Raw genomic sequence first — 26,310 nt, 5'->3', positions numbered from 1 at the left:
TATTGTCTGTTTTGAAATGTAAATTTTTTGTAAATACTGTTATTGTACATTTTTTATTCATTTCATTAAGAGCCGGTTCACACAAGAATTTCATAGGAAATCCATAAAAAAATGTGTAGTGTTTACCAGGCTTGAGGCTGTCATCATTACACTACTAAATAGATAATGATTTTTGCAATTTTTCAGATCTTTTTTTGCTGCAAAAGCCAAGTCAGATTTTACATGAGTCAAAAAATATAAGATAATTGTGCCCCCCCCCCCGTCTCCTGTGATCACACCACTTGATATACCAGTTTCACCTAAAGTAACCACCTCTCCCAGTGCTATACCCATTTCTTCTGAAAGTCACCTATTTTAATAAAGATGTAAGTTCCTAAAATATTTGCAGTATAATCCAATGCTTGTGGAGATCTGTAATCAACAATAGTTTGAGAGTACCATAGATATCGATGGTTCAAAAATGTTATTAACCACTTAAGCCCCGGAAGATTTTACCCCCTTCCTGACCAGGGGGTATTTTGCGATTCGGCACTGCGTGACTTTAACGGACAATTGCGCGGTCGTGCGACGCTGTACCTAAACAAATTTGGTGTCCTTTTTTTCCCACAAACAGAGCTTTCTTTTGGTGGTATTTGATCACCTGTGCGATTTTTTGATCACGCGCTATAAACAAAAAAAGAGCGTCAATTTTGCAAAAATAGCAATATTTTTCACATTTTTATATATGAAATTCCCCCCCAAAAAAATGTAAAAATCAAAATTTTTTAACATTTTCGGCCAATTTGTTTTATGCTACCTATGTTTGGTAAAAAAAACCGCAAAAAGCGTATTTTGATTGGTTTGCGCAAAAGTTATCGCGTTTACTAACAAAGGGAAAGATTTTTGTCATTTTTGTTGTTTTTTTTTTTAACGCGTAATGGCGGCGATCTGCGATTTTTTTTGCGGTACTGCGACATTGCGGCGGGCAGATCGGACCCTTGACTGACATTTTTGACACTTTTGGGGTTACCAGTGACATTTCTACAGTAATCAGTGCTATATATATGCACTGTTACTGTAAAAATACACTGGTAGTGAAGGGGTTAACTTTATTTGGGAGGAAGGGGCTGTGTGTGTCCCTAGGGGCGTGCTTTCTACTGTGATTGGCTGTGGCTTGAGCTGTAAGGACACTGATCAACGGATCTACATAGTAGATCAGTGTGATCAGTGTTTTTACACCGAGGAGAATGACAGGTGGCTTGTTTACACAAGCCGCCTGACTTTCTCCCTCTCCCCCGCCGATTGCAGAGTGGCCGGCGCACATCGGGTCCGCCGGTCACACGCGCGGGGGGGTCCGTGACCACGCGGGAGCGCGCCTCCGGGGGCGCGCGCTCGCTCCCTAGACCCTCACAAGCTAGTGACGTAGCTCTACGTCACTTTGCCTGTGAGGGGCTGACTGCCGACGTAGATCGGCGTTAGGCAGTCGGCAAGTGGTTAAGAATAAAGAATGAACAAGGGAGATAAAGCAGTGGTGCAGAGTTATGCACAGAGCACAGTATAAGGCAGTAGGTACCAATGACATGGATTCGACAACAATACATTTCTCAACCGTGGTGTGGAAACAAAGAGCGGAACAAAATTACTAACAGACAAAATGTATAACAGGGGGGTAGAGTAGCAACTGGGAAAAAGCATGCAATTCTTTAGGGGAGATGAATTTGTTGCTGTTGTCTCCCACTAGTGATGTGAAACATAAAAAATCTTAGCTATTTGGCAAGAGAAGTCTGGGAGACCGTGGTACATGGGAGGGGTGGAAATAATCGAGGGCAGCCTGGAAGGCGAGAAGAGAGAAGCAGACAGAAGAGGGGGGGGGGAAAGGGGTGGAAAGGGGGGGCGAGTAAATGGAACAAAAGACATGGGGTGTGCGTCCCCCCAGGGGGGGGCGACCGGAAGACTGAAGGCCGAATAAGTTCATAATCGTGATCCAGAATATGGTCATGGGCGCATCAAAGTAATGTCAAGGCCAGGGGGCAGGAAATGGGTAATCCAAGGAGTCCATAAGTTTTCAAATTTAGGAACTGTGTCTTGGAGGACAGCCTCTATTTTGGCATGAATCATGACTTGGGTAATCCTGTGTTTAGTGGCGAGTACGCATAAAGAGGGGGTTTTCCAAGCTTTGGAAATGGTCTGCTTGGCTGATGTGGTGACATGAAGAAGAAGTTTAAATTGGCGGCGTGTCAGAGCGACGGGTTTCAGGTTCAAGAGGGCTTTTGAAGGATCGGGGGACAAAGATGTGTCCAAGAGTTGTGAAAGAATTCCAAAAATTGTAGACCAGAAAGATTGAACTATGAGGAAATCCCATCAAATATGCAAATGTGTGCCCGCTGCAGCGCAGCCTCTGAACCATTGTGGAGGGTAGTGGGGAAGAAATTTGTGTATTCTAGCTAGGACCAGGTACCATCTAGTGAGAACCTTATAATTCAGAGTACCATAGATATCTAAAGCTATATACAACATTATAGCACCATAATCACTTCATAAGCTGACAGTAAGGCTATCATTTGAAAGTTGGGCATTTTTGTATCTCTACTTTAATACAGCAGTGAAGTATACTAGGTCGTTAAACTATAAAAGCTACAGTATAAAGCCAGTAGCATAACTATCAGCAGGGCCACCATAAACTTTTGCTGTCAGGGTGGGAATTTTACATGGGGCTAAATATTTCACCTTATAAAAAGAATCAACAGGTGGCATAAGCTCCAGTGCCTATAAGTCATAGAGCTGTAGAATGTGAAACTGAATGCTTTAGATTCAAAATGGCTGCTCACTATGGAATTACCAACTGCAACATAATATATTTGGGGTTGATTTACTAAAATCAAATAGGCTGTTCACTTTAGAAGGGAGGTAACACTTTTCAAAGGAATTTTCCCCAGAGATTGGTGAATTTACCTTGTACACGATTTGGTATTATGTGCAAAATGAAACTTTTCCACCGCATTCACTAAACTCTGGGGCATTATTCCCTTACAAATTGCAACTTCTCTTGCAAAGTGATCAGCCGATTTGCCTTTAGCAAACTGAACCCATGGGGGTTGATTTACTAAAACTGGGGAGTGCAAAATCTGGTGTAGCTCTGCATAGAAACCAATCAACTTCCAGTTTTTTTTTTGTCATTGATCAAGCTGATTGGGTACTATGCACAGCTACACCAGAGTTTGCACTTTCTAGTTTTATTAAATCAACTCTGTTATCTTTTAGCAATAACAATCTGGCAAGGTATGGAATTGGTTACAGTAAATTATATTTTATTACCATTTTTCTATGAAAATATAAAATAATATTCTATATATATATATATTGTATCTGTGTACATAATTTACCTTGTTGCCATCCGCCTCCAATCCACGGCTGTTGCGCTTGGTGTTTACCCTCTTCCTTCGCTTTTGCAGAACTATATAAATCTGGACATATACCAGGAGCGTGACAATAAAGGGAACATAGAAGGATACAACAGAGGAGTAGATGACAAATGCAGGGTTTTCAATGAGGCACTCATTGGATGCTGTAAAAATAAAATCAAGTAAGTACAAATCCTTTACCTTTTAAATATAAATATAAATTCTAAGTACTGACATCAAAGCTGTGCTGTGCATGCTAAAAAAAAAAAAAAAAAAAAAAAAACACTTGGTAAAATAAATGTAGAATTGTTTTTAAATTAACTAAATAAGATCACCGAGCTAGATTGATTTACTGAAGAAATATAAGTTATTCAAATAGCAAAGTGATTGTTTGTTAATAATGTAAAGCTGTGTTCACTTTAAATATCCAATCACATGCGAGGGAAATGTAAAAGACTGGAATTTTTTCATCTACCATGATTGGGTATTGTAAAGTGATCCTAGCAGGATTAAGTGAAGTTAAAACAATAGACACTTTATTTACCAAACTCAGTGACCATTTGGTATGCTTAATGAACAGAGTTTTTCTAACCCAATGCACCACAACACACTACCGCACATTACTGTGCATTGCGGCATGTTACAATGTGGGTACAGTGCCTTAGTGAGTTTGGGTGCCATTCAAAATAATGACCCCGCATTGCAGTAACAATTGTTAAACTTAACATTGCAGCAATGCAGTAGAACATGCGGAAGTGTAAAATTGGCTCTCAAACTTTTTAAGTACTAAACAAAGCAGACAATCATATCAGAACACCCAGTATAAACTAACATAAATTCTTGAAGCACTTGTAAATACCCAGATAAGCTCACTGAATGGTAGAAGAAAATCTCTAAGATAAACTTTGTCCATTTCGGCTTTGCCTGTCAATATTTTGCACCAAACTGAATCCAGTTGTTTTCTTCAGACTTTCTAATTAGACCACATATGTCTAAGTTACAATTTTACCTGCACAAACCAAATATAAGCTAACAATAAAAAAAAGCATTTCTAGACTTATAAAATGTATCTCATTCTGGACATCTCATACACAGAACTCTGAGTACAGAACATAATCTCTATTAAATTAGTTACATAGTTTCTGCTAAGGGGGGGGGGGGGGGGTAACTCTGGTCAAGCAGAGTTGTTCAATGATCTTGTTCTTGTTTTTTTGGCCAGAAACTAGAGACTTGTTTTCCAGCAAATGGTACATTTTAGGTAGGCTTTCCTGAAATGAACCCATTAAATACTGAATAAAGTACTTGCATATAAGGAATACATTACTTGCATAAGTTCAGCTTTGCTTTAACAACATAACAAAAAAAACATAACCTTTAATAACAATAAAACAGGTTATGCACCTATACAAATTAATTGAACGGTAATAAGCTACTATTAGTATGGCAATGTGCAGGGCTTTTTTCAGAAAATCGGCGCAGAAACTCTAAACACATCCCCCCCCCCCCCAAAACTGCATTGAATAATGGGTGTGGTCAAATTTCACCAATAGTGGGTGTTAAACAGGCATTAAATAGCAGGAGTGTCTCCCTTCAAGATTGTAAGCTCTAATGAGCAGGGCCCTCTAGTTCCTCCTGTTTTGAATTGTATTGTAACTGTATTGTCTTCCCTCACATTGTAAGGCGCTGCGCAAACTGTTGGCGCTATATAAATCCTGTATAATAATAATTATAATTACATACTGAGTGCAGAAATCCTGGAGGGGTTAGACACAGAGTGCAGAGTTCAGGGGTGCACATCATACAGAATATGGAATTCAGTTGTGTGCTACACACAGCTTCCACAGCTCTTTACCTTTGCATCCCCAGTCCACATCTCCCTTTTATTCAACCTTATAGGGTTTATGCTCCCTCTGCCACTAAGGAATTGTGAACAGAGTACTTGCATATAAGGAATACATTACTTGCATAAGTTCCGCTTTGCTTTAACAACATAAAAAATAAATAAAAAAATAACCTTTAATAACAATAAAACAGGTTTTGCACCTATACAAATTAATTGAATGGTAATAAGCTACTATTGGTATTGCAATGTGCAGGGCTTTTTTCAGAAAACTGGCGCAGGAACTCTAACGTTTTTCTAACACAATGCACCACAACACACTACCGCACATTACTGTGCATTGCAGCATGCTACAATGCAGGTACAGTGCCTTAGTGAGTTGGGGTGCCATTCAAAATAATGACCCCGCCTTGCAGTAACAATTGTTAAACCACACATTTAATGCACATCTCGCTTTCATCCCTCTTCAGCTCTGACCTCTCCACTTCCCCCATCTTCCCTGCCCCTCCTTAAAAGCTGCACCATCTTTCACATGTACTACTTTTGTTGCTGTATTAAGTTGAAGCACACAGCCAGCTCTAGTACCTCCCCGCACACAGTAGGTGGATCTGTCTCTCACTAGCTGAGAAGTCATCCAGTGGAGGTGTCGGCATCAGCACTACACCCTGAAGACCTGAATCTCCCTCATCCCCATCCTGCATTCAGTTTAAACATAAAATGCTGGTGCACAGGTAAAGCCAAATAGGTAACTGTTTAGACAAGTTAAAATAGTCCATAAATAGTCTAATGGATAAAAATGGGTGGGCTGTAGATAGTCAATGAATGCTCCGCACTATGGCAAAGCTTCTACTCAAAGAGAAGCCAACTCAAAGATCCATGTAAAAAAAGAGAAACAGGAGAGCGCATTCTAAGTGCAATATTTAATTAGCATAGGGCATATTTGCCAAATAAAAACTCACATAACGATGAAAGGCAAAACTCATCTCAGGTGAGGCTGCTTCAGTGGTACCATGTACCCCATGGTGTGATTTTCACCACAGAAGGGGTGGATGAGTGAAGAAGCTCACTAAAGGATCCTGCATTATCCCTCAAAATATTTTTGTTATTATTTATAATTATTACTATTTAGCACGGGAACGCACTTTTTTTTTATAATGACTCAGTGGTGCCTGCACCCACCAGCCCCCTTAGGGTCCTTCCACATGAGTTTTATGCCCGGCAGACACATATAGGTGTGAAAGTAGTAGAATCCCATCCCTGCGCTAATGAAATTATTTGCAGGGATGGGGTTCCGCTCCTATCACACCTATATGTGTGTATGTGTATATATACATATATGTGTGTGTGTATATATAGCCCTATACAGAAGTTCAGATGTTATGCCTGCCTCCAAAGACGCCCAAAAAATGCCCAATAAACGCCTGCAACAACACACCTGGGTGTTTTTGTTGGGGGGCTAAGATGGCAAACAGTTTCAGATCAAACAGGGGCTAAGATGGCAGACTCCTTGGCTGAAAAGGATAGTAGGGTTTAGGTCTTCTTTCGGTGCACATGCACGGAAGTTACATAATCAGGGGCCACCTATAAAGAGAAAAGATGCCGGGCCAGAAGAAACAGCAGAAAAGATGGAGCAGTAACGGGGATTACAGAGATGTCAGTTCTGAAGGCAAACTTCCAGGTCTTCCAAATTAGGCAAACATGTTGTGCACATCTGAGTTTCTGTCCCTTAACCACTCTGCAATTTCACAAACACTAAAGAGCATCTGGCTAGCTCTGAGATGTGTAGGCATTGAGAGGTCTGAATAGAAGTGCTGAGGAAGTTGCTAAGTTTATTGGTTATTTATGTACCAGAAGTGACATTTTAGAAAAGTTATATTTCTTTTGTAATTTAATAAAGAATAACTCAATGTAGTTAAATGATGATAGACATCTGACAATGCTCCCTCAAAAAACAACATTTTCTCCACATCTGCAATTGGAACCTTCTGCTGTGAAGGCAAAATGTATGGTAAACATCATTTGTTTTCCATTAACCATTCATTTAGTCTGTCTTCATTGTTTTCTCTAGATTGTTTCTCTAGATCAATAATTCAGTCAGGGTATTTTGTTGGTCGAGCACTGTATATCATTTTATAACAATGGGCAACAGTGACAGGACAAAGGTTTTGTAATTACTGTATTTATTACTCCTTGATATGGTTGAGTGGTTGTTTTGCTTGTTGTAAATTGGGATTTATAAGATGAAAGTGTTTGTTTCGGTTTTTGCAGACAATTGAAAGCAACATTTGTGCTCAAGAGGATACACAAACATGACATATGGCAGAAAACCACAGATGAGACAACCTCAGCTTTCCCAAAACACATTACTTTTCATGGCTAAAGTTCTTCACCTGCTTCCCAGAATGCAGTAGAGTTCAAGATCAAGATGTGTTATGCTGCCTAGTATAAGGGAGTAATATATTTATGTTTTTTTTACTATTAGTAGGGAAACCTAATTAACCCAAAATAAAGACTAAAGAAAAGGTTTCATCATAAATGATTATCTTATATCAAAAGGTCAAACCTTGGGTGCCATGCTGCTGGGCTACAGAAGCCTCTGCTTCACCCAGCCTTGTCCGTAAAATGTTTTGTTCCTTTTTGGATAGAGTAAAGGAGGGTTATAACTCCTGTAAGGTTTATTTTTGCCATCTTTGCCCCGTTGGGGAGATTTGCCAGCACTTCCTGTCTGATAGCTAAAATAGGAAGTGAAAAGATAGTGGAGTGCATGTTAGGGGGATCTCTTGGGGGGAGGTCACCATAACAAATGACCCCCACTGGAAAATTTCCCCTCTTTTACTTTTAAAAACTGATGGGTGCTCTAATCCATCTCCCTCTATCCAAAACAAAAAAAAAAGTTTTGGCTTGAATTATACTTTAGCTGTGCAGGACTGAGCTGTCAACCAGACAAATTTCCCCTCTTTTACTTTTCTAGGAACAACCCAAAATTTGAAATTTTCTTTTACTTTTAATGATAACCGTAAACAGGACAAAAAGAGAGGGTAAATCTCCCTAACCAGGACACAGGTAGCAGTAAAAACTGATGGGTGCTCTAACCCATCTCCCTCTATCCAAAACAAAAAAAAGTTTTGGCTTGATTTATACTTTAGCTGTGCAGGACTGAGCTGTCAACCAGACAGCTCAGTCCTGCAGATTGCTTTGAGATATTGCAGTTGAAAATGAAAAAAAAAAAAAAAAAAAAAAAACACACTTTAGGAAAGGGGAGGGCTGCACACCCCAAATCTGTATTTGGATAAAAGGAATGGTTCTCCCAGGGTTTTTTTTTTTTAAATATTTTATTGGACATTTCGTTAAAAGTTATTCCACATGGGATTAAAATATGAGCTTTGGTTACAATGCTTATTACCATCCACTATAATAGCAAAAAAGGAAGGTAGAACAGGTACATACCAATAATGTAACCAAGAATGTACCTGTTCTACCTTCCTTCTTTGCTATCATATTGGATGGTAATAAGCATCGTAACCAGAGCTCACATTTTTAATCCAATGTGGAACGAATTGTCCAATAAAAAAATATTTTTTTTATAAAAACCTGTTTTTATAGTTATTTGCTGCAAAGAAAAACCCTTGAGGGAACCATTCCTTTTTTCCAAATGAGAGATTGCAGCTCTCCCTCCCTAACCAGCAGCACTCGTTCTGCTGTCAGCATGGCAGCTGCCCGCTTTAGATCAGTAGCTCTGTAGGCTTCTAATAAACAAAGCAAAGCTCTCCAGGCTCTAATGAATTAAACTGAAAGAACCACATTCTGCAGGACTGTGAAATCTGCAGAATTTTGAGTTTGACAGCTCAGAAATATGAATGAAAGTTACTTTTCTATTTTTATTTATGAATTACTGCATAAAGTACAGTGTATGTAAAAAAAATGTAGCCCCTTTATTATTAATCCTTAGTGAACCCTAATTTGTATTCATTCCCTTCCTCCCTAAGCCTAGGTTCACACATATGCAATGCATGAAAAGCAGCGATCCAAGAGTGTTTCCTGAACCGCATTGCAATCACACTGTGTTTGCGATCCACTGCGGTTGTCAATACAAAGTCAAGTGCAGTGCAAATACAGCGCAAAGATCAGTGAAAAAGCTATTGTCAATATTAAATATCTAGAATGCAGCTGTTCATAAATTGTGGTACCCAAAATTCACAAATGCAAGGAAAATAAATCACAGCGCAAACAATGGTGAATCATATACAAAATAAATAGGTTCTACTCAAAATAAAACTCATAAAGTGCACCGTGCAAATATGTGCAAAAAAGGCTGGAGTGTAGAAACCATGTAAACATATACAATAGTAAATAAAGTGCCAGTCCAGATAAAATAGTTCTTTAAGATCTCAGTAGATGGTAAGGTATGTACAGTCCCAAAAATATATCCCACGAAAGTGCTGGAGTGCCAGGATGAAAGTGCACAAACATGCAATATTTTGCGGTGCTGTGAGCAAGTGCCGGTCCTCCCCCTTTGGGTGTTCACTTACCGGACAATGATGACCCCTATGCTGTATAGCTATAGAGATTACACAGAATCAGCAGCATGCCATGACTGTTGGGTCTGTTGGTTTTCTATTACTCTACTACACCTACTAGTATCGGGGTATTTACATCTGTGGAGATACATCTGGCTTGGAGGAGTTTTGACAGTCGGTACCTTACTAGGACATAAGCCCTGTCGATCTCTATAGCTATACAGCATAGGGGTCATCATTGTCCGGTAAGTGAACACCCAAAGGGGGAGGACCGGCACTTGCTCACAGCACCGCAAAATATTGCATGTTTGTGCACTTTCATCCTGGCACTCCAGCACTTTCGTGGGATACATTTTTGGGACTGTACATACCTTACCATCTACTGAGATCTTAAAGAACTATTTTATCTGGACTGGCACTTTATTTACTATTGTATATGTTTACATGGTTTCTACACTCCAGCCTTTTTTGCACATATTTGCACGGTGCACTTTATGAGTTTTATTTTGAGTAGAACCTATTTATTTTGTATATGATTCACCATTGTTTGCGCTGTGATTTATTTTCCTTGCATTTTTGAATTTTGGGTACCACAATTTATGAACAGCTGCATTCTAGATATTTAATATTGACAATAGCTTTTTCACTGATCTTTGCGCTGTATTTGCACTGCACTTTAATATATTTGGTCACTACCAATTTGAACAGCTGCATTGAAGTTCACCTATATTTCAGTTAATATATATATATATATATATATATATATATATATATATTTTTTTTTTCCTGAGTGCGGTACACACCTACCAATACAAAGTCAAGAACACCCTAAAAGGATCCCAAATGCAATGCTGTTTGCCTGTACTGCATCAAATGGCACAGATGGACCATACGATGCAGTTGCGGTGAGTTTCCAAGAAAGGTGCCTGTACTGCTTTGGTGTGATGAGGGGCACTTTCAGCCCATTCAAAAAAAAAAAAAAAAATGGGCTCAAATTGTGGCCACACTGGGAGTCACATATGAATTGCACTGAAATTCAAGTTCCAGGAACTAAAATTCCTGTGCGATTCTAAAACTGTTCTAATGTGGTGTACAGAGTGAACTGGGGCTTAATATCCTTTTTTTTTCGTTTTTGTGGTTTTCTTCTTCTAACCTTTGTATGTAAACTTTTTAAGTTTATATGTGTTTGGGTTTGTAGTGCCAAATAAAAAAAAAAAAAAAAAGCCTTGTACCAGAAATATGATTTGTGTGCCTTTAATAAAGTGACAAATAGAAACATAGAAACATAGAATGTGTCGGCAGATAAGAACCATTTGGCCCATCTAGTCTGCCCAATATATCTGAATCCTATGAATAGTCCCTGGCCCTATCTTATATGAAGGATAGCCTTATGCCTATCCCATGCATGCTTAAACTCCTTCACTGTATTTGCAGCTACCACTTCTGCAGGAAGGTTATTCCATGCATCCACTACTCTCTCAGTAAAGTAATACTTCCTCATATTACTTTTAAACCTTTGCCCCTCTAATTTAAAACTGTGTCCTCTTGTGGTAGTTTGTCTTCTTTTAAATATGCTCTCCTCCTTTACCGAGTTGATTCCCTTTATGTATTTAAAAGTTTCTATCATATCCCCTCTGTCTCTTCTTTCTTCCAAGCTATACATGTTAAGGTCCTTTAACCTTTCCTGGTAAGTTTTTTCCTGCAATCCATGTACTAGTTTAGTAGCTCTTCTCTGAACTCTCTCTAGAGTATCTATATCCTTCTGGAGATATGGCCTCCAGTACTGCGCACAATACTCAGAATAAATTCATAGTTAACCCAAATTAGGTTTTTTTAACCCAAAAAAATTTTAGTTAAAATTGTATTACGGGAAGGCACACTTTTACATCCTTGCCTAAGGTTCCAGAGGACATTGTCTCAGCACTGTCTGTACTTACACTTCATGCACTCCATCCGCTAAAAGGATGAGGAACAGTTTTCCTCACTATTCTAGTTGTGGGTTCTGGATGTACTGATGCAGAATCGCCAAACTGTCACTTTCAGCTTCTTCGTGCCTGGAGTGCCTTGTGTGGCTATGACATCTAATCTTGATATCACAATGCTAAGACAAGCCAGTCAACTAGGGTAGGGGGGTTGCACAAATTAGTTAGCCTGAGAGGCAGGAAGTGAAAATAATTGACACTAACAATTAAATAAAATACAAATCCCAATAAAGCTATATGGTAGCTGTCATGTCTACCTTATTTTTATAGATATATGATCTTTCTGCTCTACATAGTGGGTCACGGACCCAAAAAAGCCTGTGTATACAACTTATTGGATTGTTGGTCTTAAATTAATATGACGGTTTGTGTTAGATTGCAGTCACTCAACCGTTGAACGTGAACTGAACATTTTTGTCTTTTTTTGGCCATAGCCCTCTTGTTTGTTTGTGAATCCTGACCAGACCTAATTAGCCTTTGGTTTGTAATCATGTCTGAGTAGCTTCCTCCTTCCTGTGGTGCCCAGATATGGCTCTGCCTGGTTCTTTAACTAAAATATATGCTTCTTGACTTCACCCCCAGTTTGAACTTGACTACAGTTTTGCTTCATGAATAAAATTACATTATGCAAAAGGACAAGAAATTGGCATAAGCAAAATGAGTGAAACATAAAGAAATCCTAAATTGTATAGATGAATTAGAATCTTAAGAGTGAACAAACACCACATACAAGGCCAAAAAAGTACAAGTGGAGTAAGAAGCTACATATTCATATTGTACCAAAAACAACAACAATGGTTTAAAATGATTAATTTTAGAAGCACAAAAAACTAAGAATGCTTAGGGTACATGACAGATGCAGAGAGGAGAAGCACAATGGTAAAGACAAAACTCCAACACAAAGGCTTCAGTGCCCTAGAGAGTTAGAAGTATGGCAAAAAGTGGAAAGCCTATTCACTTTTCTGCATATCCAAGCTATACACATGAGATGTTCAGCTTTGCTGCTAAGCTACCTTGACCCCACTAGATTTTTATAAATTTTAACACACTTGTAAAAAAAAAGTTTGTACAACTTTCCAACCAGGGGTTAATATATATATATATATATATGTACATATATATATATATGTATATAGATGTGACAACTGTGGTAATGACAGTTTCAACAATTGCTACTTTCAACATAATCTACCCTGAAGGTGTTTTGTTCTCTTATGGTCTTAATTTTCCATTATTGATATAGAGCAGCTGAGCGATCCAGCAGGAATGTTCAGTTACAGACCAGGATGCCAATGGCTGAAGAGATTGTATTCACTCTCTAGTTTCTGATCAGGTAATAAATCCAAACTTAATATCATTAACCTTGTTTAAAAAAAAAAAAAGAAAAACAGTCTATCATATATAATTACAATTTAAAATACTTGTGTTTTTTTGTAGCATTACAGTACAGCTGTTCTCCTGTAGTTTCTTCACAACTAGAGTTCAGCGGACACCTGGATGTCCGTGTTCAGCGGGTTCGGCCGAAAAAAAAAAGTCCGGGTCCGGGTCCGTGTCCTGGACTTTTGCCGAACTTTTCCCGGACACCGAACCCCATTGAAGTCAATGGGGACCCAAACTTTCAGGCACTAAAATGGCTCTAAAACACCAATGGAAAGGGCTAGAGTGCTGCAAATGGCAGCAAAACGTAGTTAAGAGCATGGCAAGTGCTCTGCAAACAAATGTGGATAGGGAAATAACTTAAAACAACAAAAAAAACAGTAAAATAAAACAATGTTCTTCATCTCTGAAGGACGAGGCCCATATGGAGTAGGAGGGAGGTTGAGGTAGTGGTGGATGTGGCGGTGTCATAGGCGTGTGCACAGGGTGTGCCGGGTGTACCTGGGCACACCCTAATCACCTAGGGCACATAGCATTATCGCTCTGTTTGCCAGTGAAGAGATGGGAAAGATCTCCCTCGGACCTGCTCTGCTCTATTTCTCTTTGCCAGCAGGGAGAGTAATGTATCGGGGCCATGTACATGTAGGCAAACACATGCATGTGTATTTCAACTTTGGGGTGCACACAGGGCCAGATTAAGAGCATCATGGGCTTGGTGCTGAGGATTTTGAAGGGCCTTAAGGGCCGTGCCTTGGCATGCACCCAGAGGAGGAAGGGTGCAGCTATGCATGCCTAATTCAACATGGGATGCTGTCTCTGAAGCCCATAAGCACATCCATGCATCGGCAACTGTCCCTCCTTGTCCGGCCTTCGTGCTGTGTGGGGAGGTTCTGAGGGAGCTGCCTGGGGAAGCGAGCATAGAAGCCAAACTTCTGTGTTTACAAGTGACAGAAGAGCGGTAACAGTGAATATGGCCAACCCGGGGCCTATATAAAGGTAGGGGCCTGGAGCTGCAGCTCCAATAGCCCCTACGTTAATCTGGCCCTGAGGAGGATGAGGTAGCCAACACTGCTTCTTTTCAGAAATTTTAAATGAGGGCACCCCAAAAGAGTGAGAAAGAGCAAAAATAGAACAATGGCTGGGTAAGGTCGGTATCCATCGCTATTCTGCACAAGGTACGGAAAAGTCCCGTGGGATCCATGCCTGGTTCATTTTAATGAACGTGAGCTTGTCCACATTGTCTCTGGACAGGCGGCTGCGCTTGTCTGTGATAACGCCCCAAGCCGTGCTAAATACCCGTTCAGATAATACACTGGCTGCAGGGCACGCCAGCACCTCCAAGGCGTAAAGGGCAAGCTCAGGCCATGTGCCCAATTTGGAGACCCAGAAGTTGAAGGGGGCAGACCCGTCATTCACTACATGTAGGCGTGTGCACACATACTGCTCCATCATGTTGGTAAAATGCTGCCTCCTGCTAAGATGTTCCATATGAGCTGCTGGTGCTGCTGTTTGTTGTGGCGTGCTGACAAAGCTTTTCCACATTTCGGCCATGCTAACCCTGCCTTCTGAGGTGCTGGCGGTGCCCTGGTTGCGTTGGCGACCTCTTCCTCCTCCTCCTCCTCCTCCTCCTCTGCCTTGTGCTTCCACTGTGGCCCCACTGTCAGGTGGGAATGCCAGCAGCATCGCGTCTACCAGCGTGCGATTGTACTCGCGCATTTTGCGATCGCGCTCCAGTGAGTTAATTAAGGACGGTACGTTGTCCTTGTAACGGGGATCCAGCAGCGTGGCCACCCAGTAATCAGCACAAGTTAGAATGTGGGCAACTCGGTGGTCGTTGTGGAGACACTGCAACATGTAATCGCTCATGTGTGCCAGGCTGCCCAGAGGCAACGAAAGGCTGTCCTCTGTGAGAGGTGTATCGTCCGTGTCCTCTGTATCCCCCCAGCCACGCACCAGTGATGGCCATGAGCTGGCCTGGGTGCCACCCTGCTGTTAACATGGTTCCATCTCCTCCTCCAGCTCCTCCTCCTCATCCTCCACATCCTCCAGAACTGTGCCCCTGCTGGACAATTGTGTCCGTGGCGTTTGTGTGTGCAGGAACCCACCCTCAGAGCCCCTTGTGAATGACTGCCCTGAAAGCCTTGGAAATGTTACCTCTTCATCCTCCTCCTCCTCCTCATCCTGTGCCACATCCTCTTCCATCATCGCCCGAATTGTTTTTTGAAGGAGGCATAGAAGTGGGATAGTTAAGCTGAGAACGGCGTCATCGGCACTGGCCATGTTGGTGGAGTACTCAAAACAGCGCAACAAGGCACACAGGTCTCGCATGGAGGCCCAGTTATTGGTGGTGAAGTGGTGCTGTTCCGCAGAGTGACTCACGCGTGCGTGCTGCAGCTGAAACTCCACTATGGCCTGCTGCTGCTCGCACAGTCTTTCCAGCATGTGCAAGGTGGAGTTCCACCTTGTGGGCACGTCACATATGAGGCGGTGAGCAGGAAGGCCGAAGTTATGCTGCAGCACTGACAGGCGAGCAGCAGCAGGGTGAGAACGCCGAAAGTGCGCACAGACGGCCCGCACTTTCTGCAGCAGCTCTGACATATCGGGGTCGTTTTTAAGGAACCTCTGCACCACCAAATTCAGCACATGCGCCAGGCAAGGGATGTGCGTCAAACCAGCTAGGCCCAGAGCTGCTATGAGATTTCGCCCGTTATCGCAAACCACCAGGCCGGGCTTGAGGCTCGCTGGCAGCAACCACTCATTTGTCTGCTGTTCCATGCTCCTCCACAACTCCTGCGCGGTGTGTGGTTTTTCCCCCAAACAGGCAAGTTTTAAAACTGCCTGCTGTCGTTTACCCCTGGCCGTACTGAAGTTGGTGGTGAAGGTGTTACGCTGTCCGGATGAGGAGGCGGTAGAGGATGAGGAAGCGGAGTAAGAGGAGTTAGGAACAGGAGGCAAACTGAAGCGCCCTTCAATCCTCGGTGGTGGAAGGACATGCGCCAAATTGCTATCCGCCTCAGGCCCATCCGCCACTGCATTTACCCAGTGTGCCGTTAGGGAGATATAACGCCCCTGACCGTGCTTACTGGTCCACGTATCGGTAGTTAGGTGGACCTTGCCACAGATGGCGTTGCGCAGTGCACACCTGATTTTTTCCCCCACTTGGTTGTGCAGAGAAGGGATGGCTTGCCTGGAAAAGTAGTGGCGGCTGGGCACGGCGTACTGTGGGATAGCCACCGACATAAGGTTTTTAAAACTGTGCGTCTCCACCAGACGGAATGACAGCATTTCAAAGGCCAAGAATTTTGAAATGCTGGCATTCAGGGCCAGGGATCGCGGATGGGTAGGGGGGTACTTCCTCTTCCTCTCAAGTGTTTGGGAGATGGAAAGCTGAACGCTTCCAAGGGACATTGTGGAGATGGTTGGTGACCCAGGTGGTGGTGTTGCTGACAGATCGTCTGTTTGCGGGGTGGCAGGTTTTGGTATCACTACAGATGTGGCTGGAGCGGCCGAGACTGCAGCAGAAGAGGAAGCAGGATGAGCCAGAGACGTTTCTTGGTTTTGAAGGTGTCTACTCCACTGTAGCTCGTGCTTTGCACTTAGATGCCTGATCATGCAGGTTGTGCTCAGGTTGAGAAGGTTTATGCCTCGCTTCAGGCTCTGATTGCACAGGGTGCAAACCACTCGTGTCCTGTCATCAGCACATTTTCTAAAGAACTTCCACGCTAGAGAGCTCCTTTGAGCTGACTTTGGTGCGCTCGTTCCCTTGCTGCGTTGGGCATTAGCAGGCGTAGTGTCTAGGGCACGGCCGCTCCGCTTCTGCACCCTGCTCCCTCTTCTGCTGTGCTGGTGGCTCTGTGCGACCACCGCCTCTTCCTCCAAACTACTCAGGTCACCTGCATGACGTTCATTCCATGTGGGGTCGAGGACCTCATCGTCCTCCACATCATCTTCCACCCAGTCTTCACCCCTGCCCTCCTTGTCGGTCACCACAATTCTGAACGCCGCAGCAGTTGGCACCTGCGTTTCGTCATCATCGGAGACGTGCTGCGATGGTCCTTGCTTGTACTCATCTTGAGAAATAAGTGGTTGGGCATCGCTGCACTCAATCTCTTCCACTTCTGGGGCAGGGCTAGGTGGATGGCTCTGGGAAACCCTGCTGACAGAGTCCTCAAAAAGAAGAAGACACTGCTGTATGGCTTGGGGCTCAGACTGCTTGCCTGATTTGCAAGGGGGTGAGGTGAAAGACGGTTGGACATCGGCTGCAGGTGCCAACTCTGACCTTTCTGCAGTAGACTGGGTGGGAGACAATGTGAAGGAACTGGAGGCACTGTCAGCAGCAAACCAATCTACTATCGCCTCTCTGTGTTCTGGCCTCATCACTTCTAGAGGCGTATGATGCCCTACCAAATACTGATGCAGGTTCTGTCGCCTACTATCACTTGAGGAAAGTGTTTCATTTGTGCGTGTAGCTGGCACAGATCGACCACGTCCTCTCCTTGCAAAAGGAGCTCTACCAGCAGCACCACGACCCAGGCCACGGCCCCTATTTGACGGTCTCCTCATATTTCTGTAATTTAAGATCTTGCCCTAGAAAGGTGTTTATTGAATAGCGGAACAAAACAACAACAGTATCGCACGGGTGTATCTCACAGTCAAATATGCAAACTATGCCGCAATTTAATGTTTTTTACCCCAAAAGGGTGTATATTGAATAGCGGAATAAGATAAAAACGGTGTATCTCACACGTACAAACACAGACTAGGCCCCGATTAAAATTTTTTGTACCCTAAAGGGAGGATGAGGAAGAGGAGTAGGAGGAGTTGGGAACAGGAGGCAAACTGAAGCGCCCTGCAATCCTTGGCGGGGGAAGGAGATGCGCCAAACAAATTTAAAAGGTGTATCTCACATGTACCGATACAGACTATGCCGTAATTTAATTTTTTTACACTCCAAAAGGGTGTATATTGAATAGCGGAATAGGAAAAATTTTATAATACGGTGTATCTCACATGTACAAACACAGACTAGGCCCCGATTACAATTTTTGGTACCCTAAAGGAAGGATGAGGAAGAGGAGTAGGAGGAGTTGGAAACAGGAGGCAAACTGAAGCACCCTGCAATCCTTGGCGGTGGAAGGAGATGCGCCAAACAAATTTAAAAGGTGTATCTCACATGTACCGATACAGACTATGTCGTAATTAAATTTTTTACACTCCAAAAGGGTGTATATTGAATAGCGGAATAGGAAAAATTTTATAATACGGTGTATCTCACATGTACAAACACAGACTAGGCCCCGATTACAATTTTTTGTACCCTAAAGGCAGGATGAGGAAGAGGAGTAGGAGGAGTTGGGAACAGGAGGCAAACTGAAGCGCCCTGCAATCCTCGGTGGTAGAAGGAGATGCGCCAAACAAATTTAAAAAGGTGTATCTCACATGTACCGATACAGACTATCCCGCAATTTAATTTTTTACACTCAAACAGGGTGTATATTGAATAGCGGAATAGGACAAATTTTACAAAACGGTGTATCTCACACGTACAAACACAAACTAGGCCCCGATTACAATTTTTTCGACCCTAAAGGCAGGATGAGGAGTAGGAGGAGTTCGGAATAGGCAGGAGGCAGACTGAAGCACCCTCAAATCCTCGGCAGTATGAGATGCGCCCAAAAAATTGAAAAGGTGTATCTCACACGTACCAACACAGACTATCCCACAATTTAACTGTTCCCCAAAGGTTTTTATTGAATAGCGGAATAGAAAATATGATCAAAAAAAGTGTATGTATCTCACACGTACAAAACCACACTAGGCCCCAATTACTATTGTTTGTACCCCTAAAAGGCTGGATGAGGAGTAGGAGGAGTTTGGAACAGGCAGCACCCTCAAATCTGCAGAAGTATGAGATGAACCCCAAAAACTTGGAAAGGTGAATCTCACACGTACCAACACAGACTATCCCGCAATTTAACTGTTCCTCAAAGGTTTTTATTGAATTGCGGAATAGAAAATATGATCAAAAAAAGTGTATGTATCTCACACGTACAAAACCACACTAGGCCCCAATTGCTATTGTTTGTACCCCTAAAAGGCTGGATGAGGAGTAGGAGGAGTTTGGAACAGGCAGCACCCTCAAATCTTCAGAAGTATGAGATGAACCCCAAAAACTTGGAAAGGTGGATCTCACACGTACCAACACAGACTATCCCGCAATTTAACTGTTCCCCAAAGGTTTTTATCGAATAGCGGAATAGAAAATATGATCAAAAAAAGTGTATGTATCTCACACGTACAAAACCACACTAGGCCCAAATTACTATTGTTTGTACCCCTGAAGGCAGGATGAGGAGTAGGAGGAGTTTGGAACAGGCAGCACCCTCAAATCTTCAGAAGTATGAGATGAACCCCAAAAACTTGGAAAGGTGGATCTCACACGTACCAACACAGACTATCCCGCAATTTAACTGTTCCCCAAAGGTTTTTATTGAATAGCGGAATAGAAAATATGATCAAAAAAAGTGTATGTATCTCACACGTACAAAACCACACTAGGCCCCAATTACTATTGTTTGTACCCCTAAAAGGCTGGATGAGGAGTAGGAGGAGTTTGGAACAGGCAGCACCCTCAAATCTTCAGAAGTATGAGATGAACCCCAAAATCCCCAAATATCATTCAGCTCTGCTGCAGGCCACAATTTAATTTTTTTTAACCCAAGGCTGTATATTGAATAGTGGAATAGAAAAAAGTGTATGATTTTTGAAACCACTCAATAATAGCACATGTGAACTGAACACTGAACACAGCAGTGTATGATCAGTCAGCACAGCACAGCTGAAGGAAAAACGCTGCACACAGTGACTGATAGAAAAATACTTTTCTCCCTCCTCCTCAGTGGGCAAAAAAAATTGTGTTCACTGCACCCCACACAGCAAAATCGATGTGGACCACTGACACCTGCCTATCTCCAGCCTCTCCCTAAATGGATTGATAAGATCGTAGATAGGTCACTGCAAACCCCTCCCACACAGCAAAATCGATCGTTGAAAACTGACCCTAAAAATCAGCAGCAGCCTCTCCTTAAAAGGATTGATAAGGGGCGTGGCTTGGACATGGCGGTGTGAAGACACTCTCTCCTGGTGCTCCCGCTCTCCAGCCTCCCTTCTCGGCCTTTCTCTGCTCCATTTAGCTGCTATGAGTGTCCATAAAAAGAGGAAGACGAAGTCGGCGTCTACATCGACCTCCAGGACTGCTTCGGCTGCCCCTATTCGTGCCTTCTTTCCTAATCCCGCCAGTCCGCCGCCGCGGGCCTTGCAGCTGACGCCGCGTGGTGGCCTGAGATCGCCGACCGCCTCCTCTCCGGGCTTGCACTCCTCATCTCTGCCCACCCCAGCCGCTATGGCCGCGGAGAGTCCCGTGTCTGCCTCCCTGCCCTCACCGGCCGTGCCGATCGGAGACACCGCTGAACTTTGGGCTCTCCTTAGGGCCTTGCCTACCAGGGCGGATATGGAGTCCATTGTGGCCCAGGTGGCCGAACAACATAAACGGGACTTCCAAACATTGGGCGGTGAAGTTGCCCAGCTGGATGGACGAATAACGGCGGGTGAGTCGGCGGTCGGTGAACTACAATCACGGGTGGCCGCCCTGGAGCAAACCCAGATGTCCCACGGTGCAGCCCTCGCCACTCACCAGCTCCGGATGGAGGATATTGAGAATCGGAGCCGCCAAAACAACTTGCGGCTCCGGGGGATCCCAGAGGCGACCGGACCGGAGGATCTCGAAGAGACGGTGAGGGCTATCCTCTCACGTATCCTGCCGCCTGAGCCTCCAGTGATCCTCGAGTTCGATAGGGTCCACCGCGCCTTGGGTGCTCGACCGACGGACCCCGCCAGGCCCCGGGATGTGATCTGCCATCTTCACAGATTCACAGTGAAGGAGAAGGTTCTTCGGGCAGCTTGGTCCAAAGGCCCTGTGGAGTTTGATGGCGCCACTGTACTGATCTTCCCGGACGTGGCCCCTGGGACATTGCAGCGCAGGGCGATGCTGAAGCCCTTGCTGGAACGGCTCCGTTCCCCGGACACCACATATCGTTGGGGATTCCCTCTACAGCTCACGGTCCGCAGGAATGGTTCCTCTTTCACCCTGAGAAAACACGCCGATCTACCGGCCCTGTTCGACTTTCTAGCGTTGGCTCCGATTGACATCCCAGACTGGCTGGCTTGGCTCCCGGATCGTGATCCCCGCCAGGGTCCTAGGGGACGCGGTCCTTCCCAACCTCGGCGACAACGCCATCCAATGCAGAGGTCACAACAGATCTTCCAGGGACCGGGGGTCGCGGCCCCTGAGACCTGATTCCCCAACCAGTCCGCTCTGTGAGTATGGTCCCGCTCTTGCTTTGGTCCTTCCCTCCCCTTCCCGGCTGTTTCCTGCTGGCCTGCTGTGAGATCCTGAACTCCTCTGGATCCCCCCGTGACACCGCTTTCCACCCCTGATGACTGCCCGCTGACTCTCCCCCCTTCTCGCCCCCCCCCTCGTCCCACCGGCCTTGGTACCTGCATGCCGCCCTGCTTGACTCTCCTTGCAATATCCACTCGTGCCGCTCCTGCATGCGTGCCCTCCCTGCCTGCTTGTGCTGCCTTGTGCCCCCCCTCCGTGCTGTAGACTAACGGACCAGGCTGCGCTCCTGTGGATCCTGATGGCATCTCCCTGCTTCCCCTGTGTCATGCCGTATTGTGATGCTCTATGCTGATATGGATCCGGACTTTAGCTGACTCTCGGGGGGAGGGGGGGTATTGGAGATGTGCGGGGGGGGGGTGCGGGGGTATATGTTAGGATCTCCCCCTGGTCGGTGGTTGGAGGTGGTTGGGGGACATGTGCCGGCCCTGGGACGGGGTGCCGTGGTGATCTATGTCTATGGTGTTGGTGGGGGTGGTGAGCTGGGTGGACACGGGGGCTTGCTTTACAGGCTTTTTTCGCTGCTCTGGGACTATTGTCCACGATTGCGCCTCTAGCGGCAGCGGCCCGTTGTCGTCCACGCCTCGCACCATATCCCACTATATTGTTACTCAGAGGCTCAGTGTTTGACGGGGTGGTGTTGCTTCTGGCGGGTAACTTTGTCCTCTATTCCTTCCCTTCCTCCTCTCTTCCCCTCCACTCTTTCCCATTCCCTCCCTAGTCCTCTTCTCCTCCCCTTACTTCCCCTCCCTCTCCCTTCCCATTCCTCACCTTTCCCACTCCTCGCCCTTCCCTCCTCCCCTTAGCCTATCCCCTTCTTTAGCCTTTTGGGACCTCCTCCGAAGTGGATTCTGCATGTCTGGGCTTAAGCTCATCTGGGGGAGTCTGTGGGGTGGGGCGCCCGCGGCCCGCTTGGGCCATTGCGGGCGTACCGCTTTGGGACTCTCTGCATATGGGACTTTTCTGTGTGCTGTGGGCTGGGCCTATTGTTTTAATACTCTCTCATCCCCTGGGTTATGTTGCTCTTATTGCTTCTCTAATGTTTGGATATGTTGCTGGACGTTTTTTTTTTTTTTTTTTTTTTCTTGTTTTATGATTCTGTCTCCTCAGGCCGAGAGGGATTTGGCGGGGAGCGGTCACCATCTTCGTCCTGTGGTGTCCTTCCCCGTACCCCCCATAGGGTTTGCTCTCCTTCGAGTTCCCTCCGCTCCATCCTGACTCTGGGTGGGGGGACAGGAACTCTAGGAGGCTAGAGACTTGTTCTCCATAGTGCCTCCGGCACGGTAGTTTTCCTCCCTTTTTCTCTCTGTTTGTACGTCCTTTGTGCTATCCCCCTCTTCCCCTCTACCCACTCTTTTTCCGCTCCTGCTCTTCTCAGCCCCCCCCCACCCCCCCCCCCCTTTTTTTTTTTTTTTTTTTTTTTTTTTTTTTTTTTTTGTGTGTGTGCGTGTTGGTGCTTCTTGGGGGGAGATGGCCGCCCCCCGAGTGGACCCCATTCGACTGGTCACACTGAATGTTAAGGGGCTCAATACCCCCGAAAAACGATCCATCGTACTGAATGATCTCCACCGCCTTCGGGCCCATGTCGGTTTTCTGCAGGAGACCCATTTTAGGTCTTCCAAGATTCCTAGATTGGGCGATCGCCGGTTCCCTACGGTGTACCATAGCTGCTCCTCCGATTCTAGGTCCAAGGGCGTTAGTGTACTGATTGGGAGTAGGACTCCGTGGACGCTCTCGGACACATGGAGCGATGAGACGGGTCGCGCCTTATTTGTTAAGGGTCGTCTGGGCTCCGTACAAGTTACCATGGTGAATTTATATCTGCCTAATTCTGGACAGGTAGCGTTTCTCGAAATGATATCGTCTAAATTACATGATTTTATGGAGGGTCAGGTACTTCTGGGCGGAGACTTTAATTTGCCTCTTGACCCGCTTCTGGATGCCTCCAGAGGTGCCTCACACGTGTCGTATGCTGCTCTCAAACGCGTTAAGAAGACCTTTAGCGCCTTTCGTCTGGTGGATGCTTGGCGTGCTCTTCATCCACATGCTAGGGACTATACTTTCTACTCCGCTCCCCACGACTCCTACTCGCGCATAGACTATTTCATGCTCCCTCAGGTCTTGCTGAGTAGAATGGTGTCGGCTTCCATAGGCAATATCACGGTCTCGGACCATGCTCCGGTGGTCCTCGAGCTGGACTTGCGAACCCCTGAAACGCGCCAATGGCAGTGGCGGCTGAACGAGAGTCTCCTGCAGGACCCCTCCATCCTGGAGGAACTGCGAGTGGAACTGAGACAGTTTTTCACTTCCAACGCCCTCCCAGATACTCCCCCTCTCATGGTTTGGGAGGCACATAAAAGTTATATTCGAGGGGTCTTGGTCAAAATTGGCTCACGCCGTAAAAAAGAAAGGTCCCAACAGATGCAGGATCTTCTCCAACGCATCGACAAACTGGAATCGACGCATAAGAGGTCCATGGCCCAGGCCGCTCTCCAGGAATTGACGGTCCTCCGGGAACAGCTCCGCTCTTTGACCCTTTTCAAAGCTAAGGTCTCGCTAACTAAATGTAGGCGCATCTTCTATGAGCACGGGGACAAATGCGGTAAGATCCTGGCGCATGCCCTGCGTCAGCAGAGAGCGCAGATGTTCATCCCTGCCATTCTTTCCCCATCCCAGCAGAAAGTACAGGACACGGATCGTATTGCAGAGGTGTTCCGCCGATACTATGCCTCCTTATACAACTTGCACGCGGAGCCCTCTTCCTCCAATCGGGAGGCCTCGCGGACACGTATTAGGGAATATATCCGTGCCTCGGGACTTCCCAATCTACCCACGGAAGCCCTGGACCGGCTGGATGAGCCACTTCGACCTACTGAACTGTCGGAGGCTCTGGCGGGGTCCCATGGGGGCAGGGCCCCGGGCCCTGATGGATACTCGCTATCTTATTACAAATGCTTTGAGGACATTCTTTCTCCTCACTTCTTAGCTGCCTATAACTCGGCAGGCATGGGAGCGGACTTTCCCCTGGATTCCCTCCGGGCCACCATCACGGTGATAGCGAAGGAGGGCAAGGACCCTCTTCTCTGCCAGAACTATCGTCCCATCTCCCTCCTTAATGTGGATCTGAAGCTTTTTACCAAAATTCTAGCTTCGCGGCTGGCCCCGCTGCTTCCGCGGTTGGTCCATGATGATCAGGTGGGCTTCATACCCTCTCGCGAAGCCCGGGATAACACCACAAAGGCGATTAACCTGCTCCATCTGGCGTGTTCCCGAGGGACCCCCACGCTGATTCTCTCGACGGACGCCGAAAAGGCGTTCGACCGGGTGAGCTGGCACTTCCTTCTGGAGACCCTGGAGCATATAGGCTTGGGTCGTCGCATGCTGACGTGGATCCAAGCGATCTACTCCCGTCCGTCGGCCCGTGTCAAGGTGAATGGATTTCTTTCTGACTCATTGGAGATTACTAACGGCACGCGCCAGGGATGCCCCCTCTCGCCCCTAATTTTTGTACTGACCCTTGAGCCCTTTTTGCGATCGATTCGGGCCAATCCCGATATCTCTGGTCTGTCTGTCTCCTCGTCACTTTCACCAAAGGTGGCAGCTTACGCAGATGACCTCCTCTTTTTCCTCTCCAAGCCGCTGATCTCCCTACCAAACCTTATGCGTGAGTTTCGGACATATGAAGCCCTGTCCTCCTACAAAATTAACTTCCAAAAGTCTGAGGCCCTCCCAGTCGCGATGTCGTCTTCTCTGTCACATCTCCTCAAGACTGACTTTCCCTTCAAATGGAGCTCCTCGCATATCCAATACCTGGGCATCGCCCTCCCCAACTGCCCCAAGCGCCTCTTCGACTGTAACTTCCCTCCCCTTCTCACCCGTATCCGGAGGGACTTGGAGGATTGGCAGAAGGGCCTGTTCTCCTGGTTTGGGAGGTGCAACATTCTAAAAATGAATGTCATGCCCCGCTTGCTTTACGTGCTCCAGGCCCTCCCGATCGCTGTTCCGTTATCCTTCCTCCGCACGATTAATGGTGTCTTCCGTAGGTTCCTCTGGATTCGGGGCCCCCCTCGCCTGGCGTTGAGGCTCCTTCGCATGCCCAAGCTCAGTGGCGGCATGGCCTTTCCAGATGCGGCCATGTACTCTTCGGCATGCCACTTAGCTAGAGTCCTAGACTGGCATCTACATGGCCCTCTGAAACAATGGGTGCGGATCGAACGGGTGGTTGCAGGTTCGCCCCTGGAGTCTCTTTTCTGGGGGACATTTCCCCTCGCGAAGGAGGTCATGGATCACCCGACTGTAGGGGCTACGTTACAGCTGGGACGCCGGCTGTGCAGAGATGGTCGACTCTTGACCTTGCCTTCCCCTTTGTTCCCAGTTTTAGGGAACCCAGAATTTGCGCCCGGCCTGCAGGACCCAGCCTTCCGCGCATTGAGAACCCAGGGTCTCCACCAGGCCAGGCACTTCCTCGCCGGTGGTCGCTGGTTATCTCGACAGTCCCTCCTCTCTCACAGTTCCTTCGCAGTTCTGTCGTTTTGGCAGAAGATTCAGCTCGCCCACTTTCTCGAATCGCTGCCGCCGGCGACCTCCTATACTCGACGCCTCACGCCCTTTGAGGAATTGTGCACTACCACCCCCCAGTACGTCACGCGATCTCTTTGCTGTACCGCCTCCTGACGTTGCCTGAACCTTCTTTCAGGCCCTCGTTTATCTCTCTATGGGAACGCGACCTGGGTGTTTCCTTTTCGGATCATCAGGT

General features: G+C 45.8%; 1 protein-coding gene across 3 annotated transcripts in view; it reads right to left on the bottom strand.

The window, feature by feature from the left end:
* Window positions 1-26,310, bottom strand: part of DRD2 (dopamine receptor D2) — a 577,257-nt gene that overhangs the window by 55,985 nt on the left and 494,962 nt on the right. For all 3 annotated transcript variants that reach the window (XM_082274197.1, XM_082274196.1, XM_082274198.1), the window contains exon 5: window positions 3,363-3,544. In XM_082274197.1, the coding sequence (XP_082130323.1) occupies window positions 3,363-3,544 (182 nt within the window). The remainder of the gene's footprint in view (window positions 1-3,362; window positions 3,545-26,310) is intronic.

The sequence above is a fragment of the Pelophylax lessonae genome, assembly GCF_965119305.1.
Source record: "Pelophylax lessonae genome assembly, chromosome: 12".
Taxonomy (NCBI): Eukaryota; Metazoa; Chordata; class Amphibia; order Anura; family Ranidae; genus Pelophylax; species Pelophylax lessonae.
This window is presented reverse-complemented; position numbering and strand designations above follow the sequence as displayed.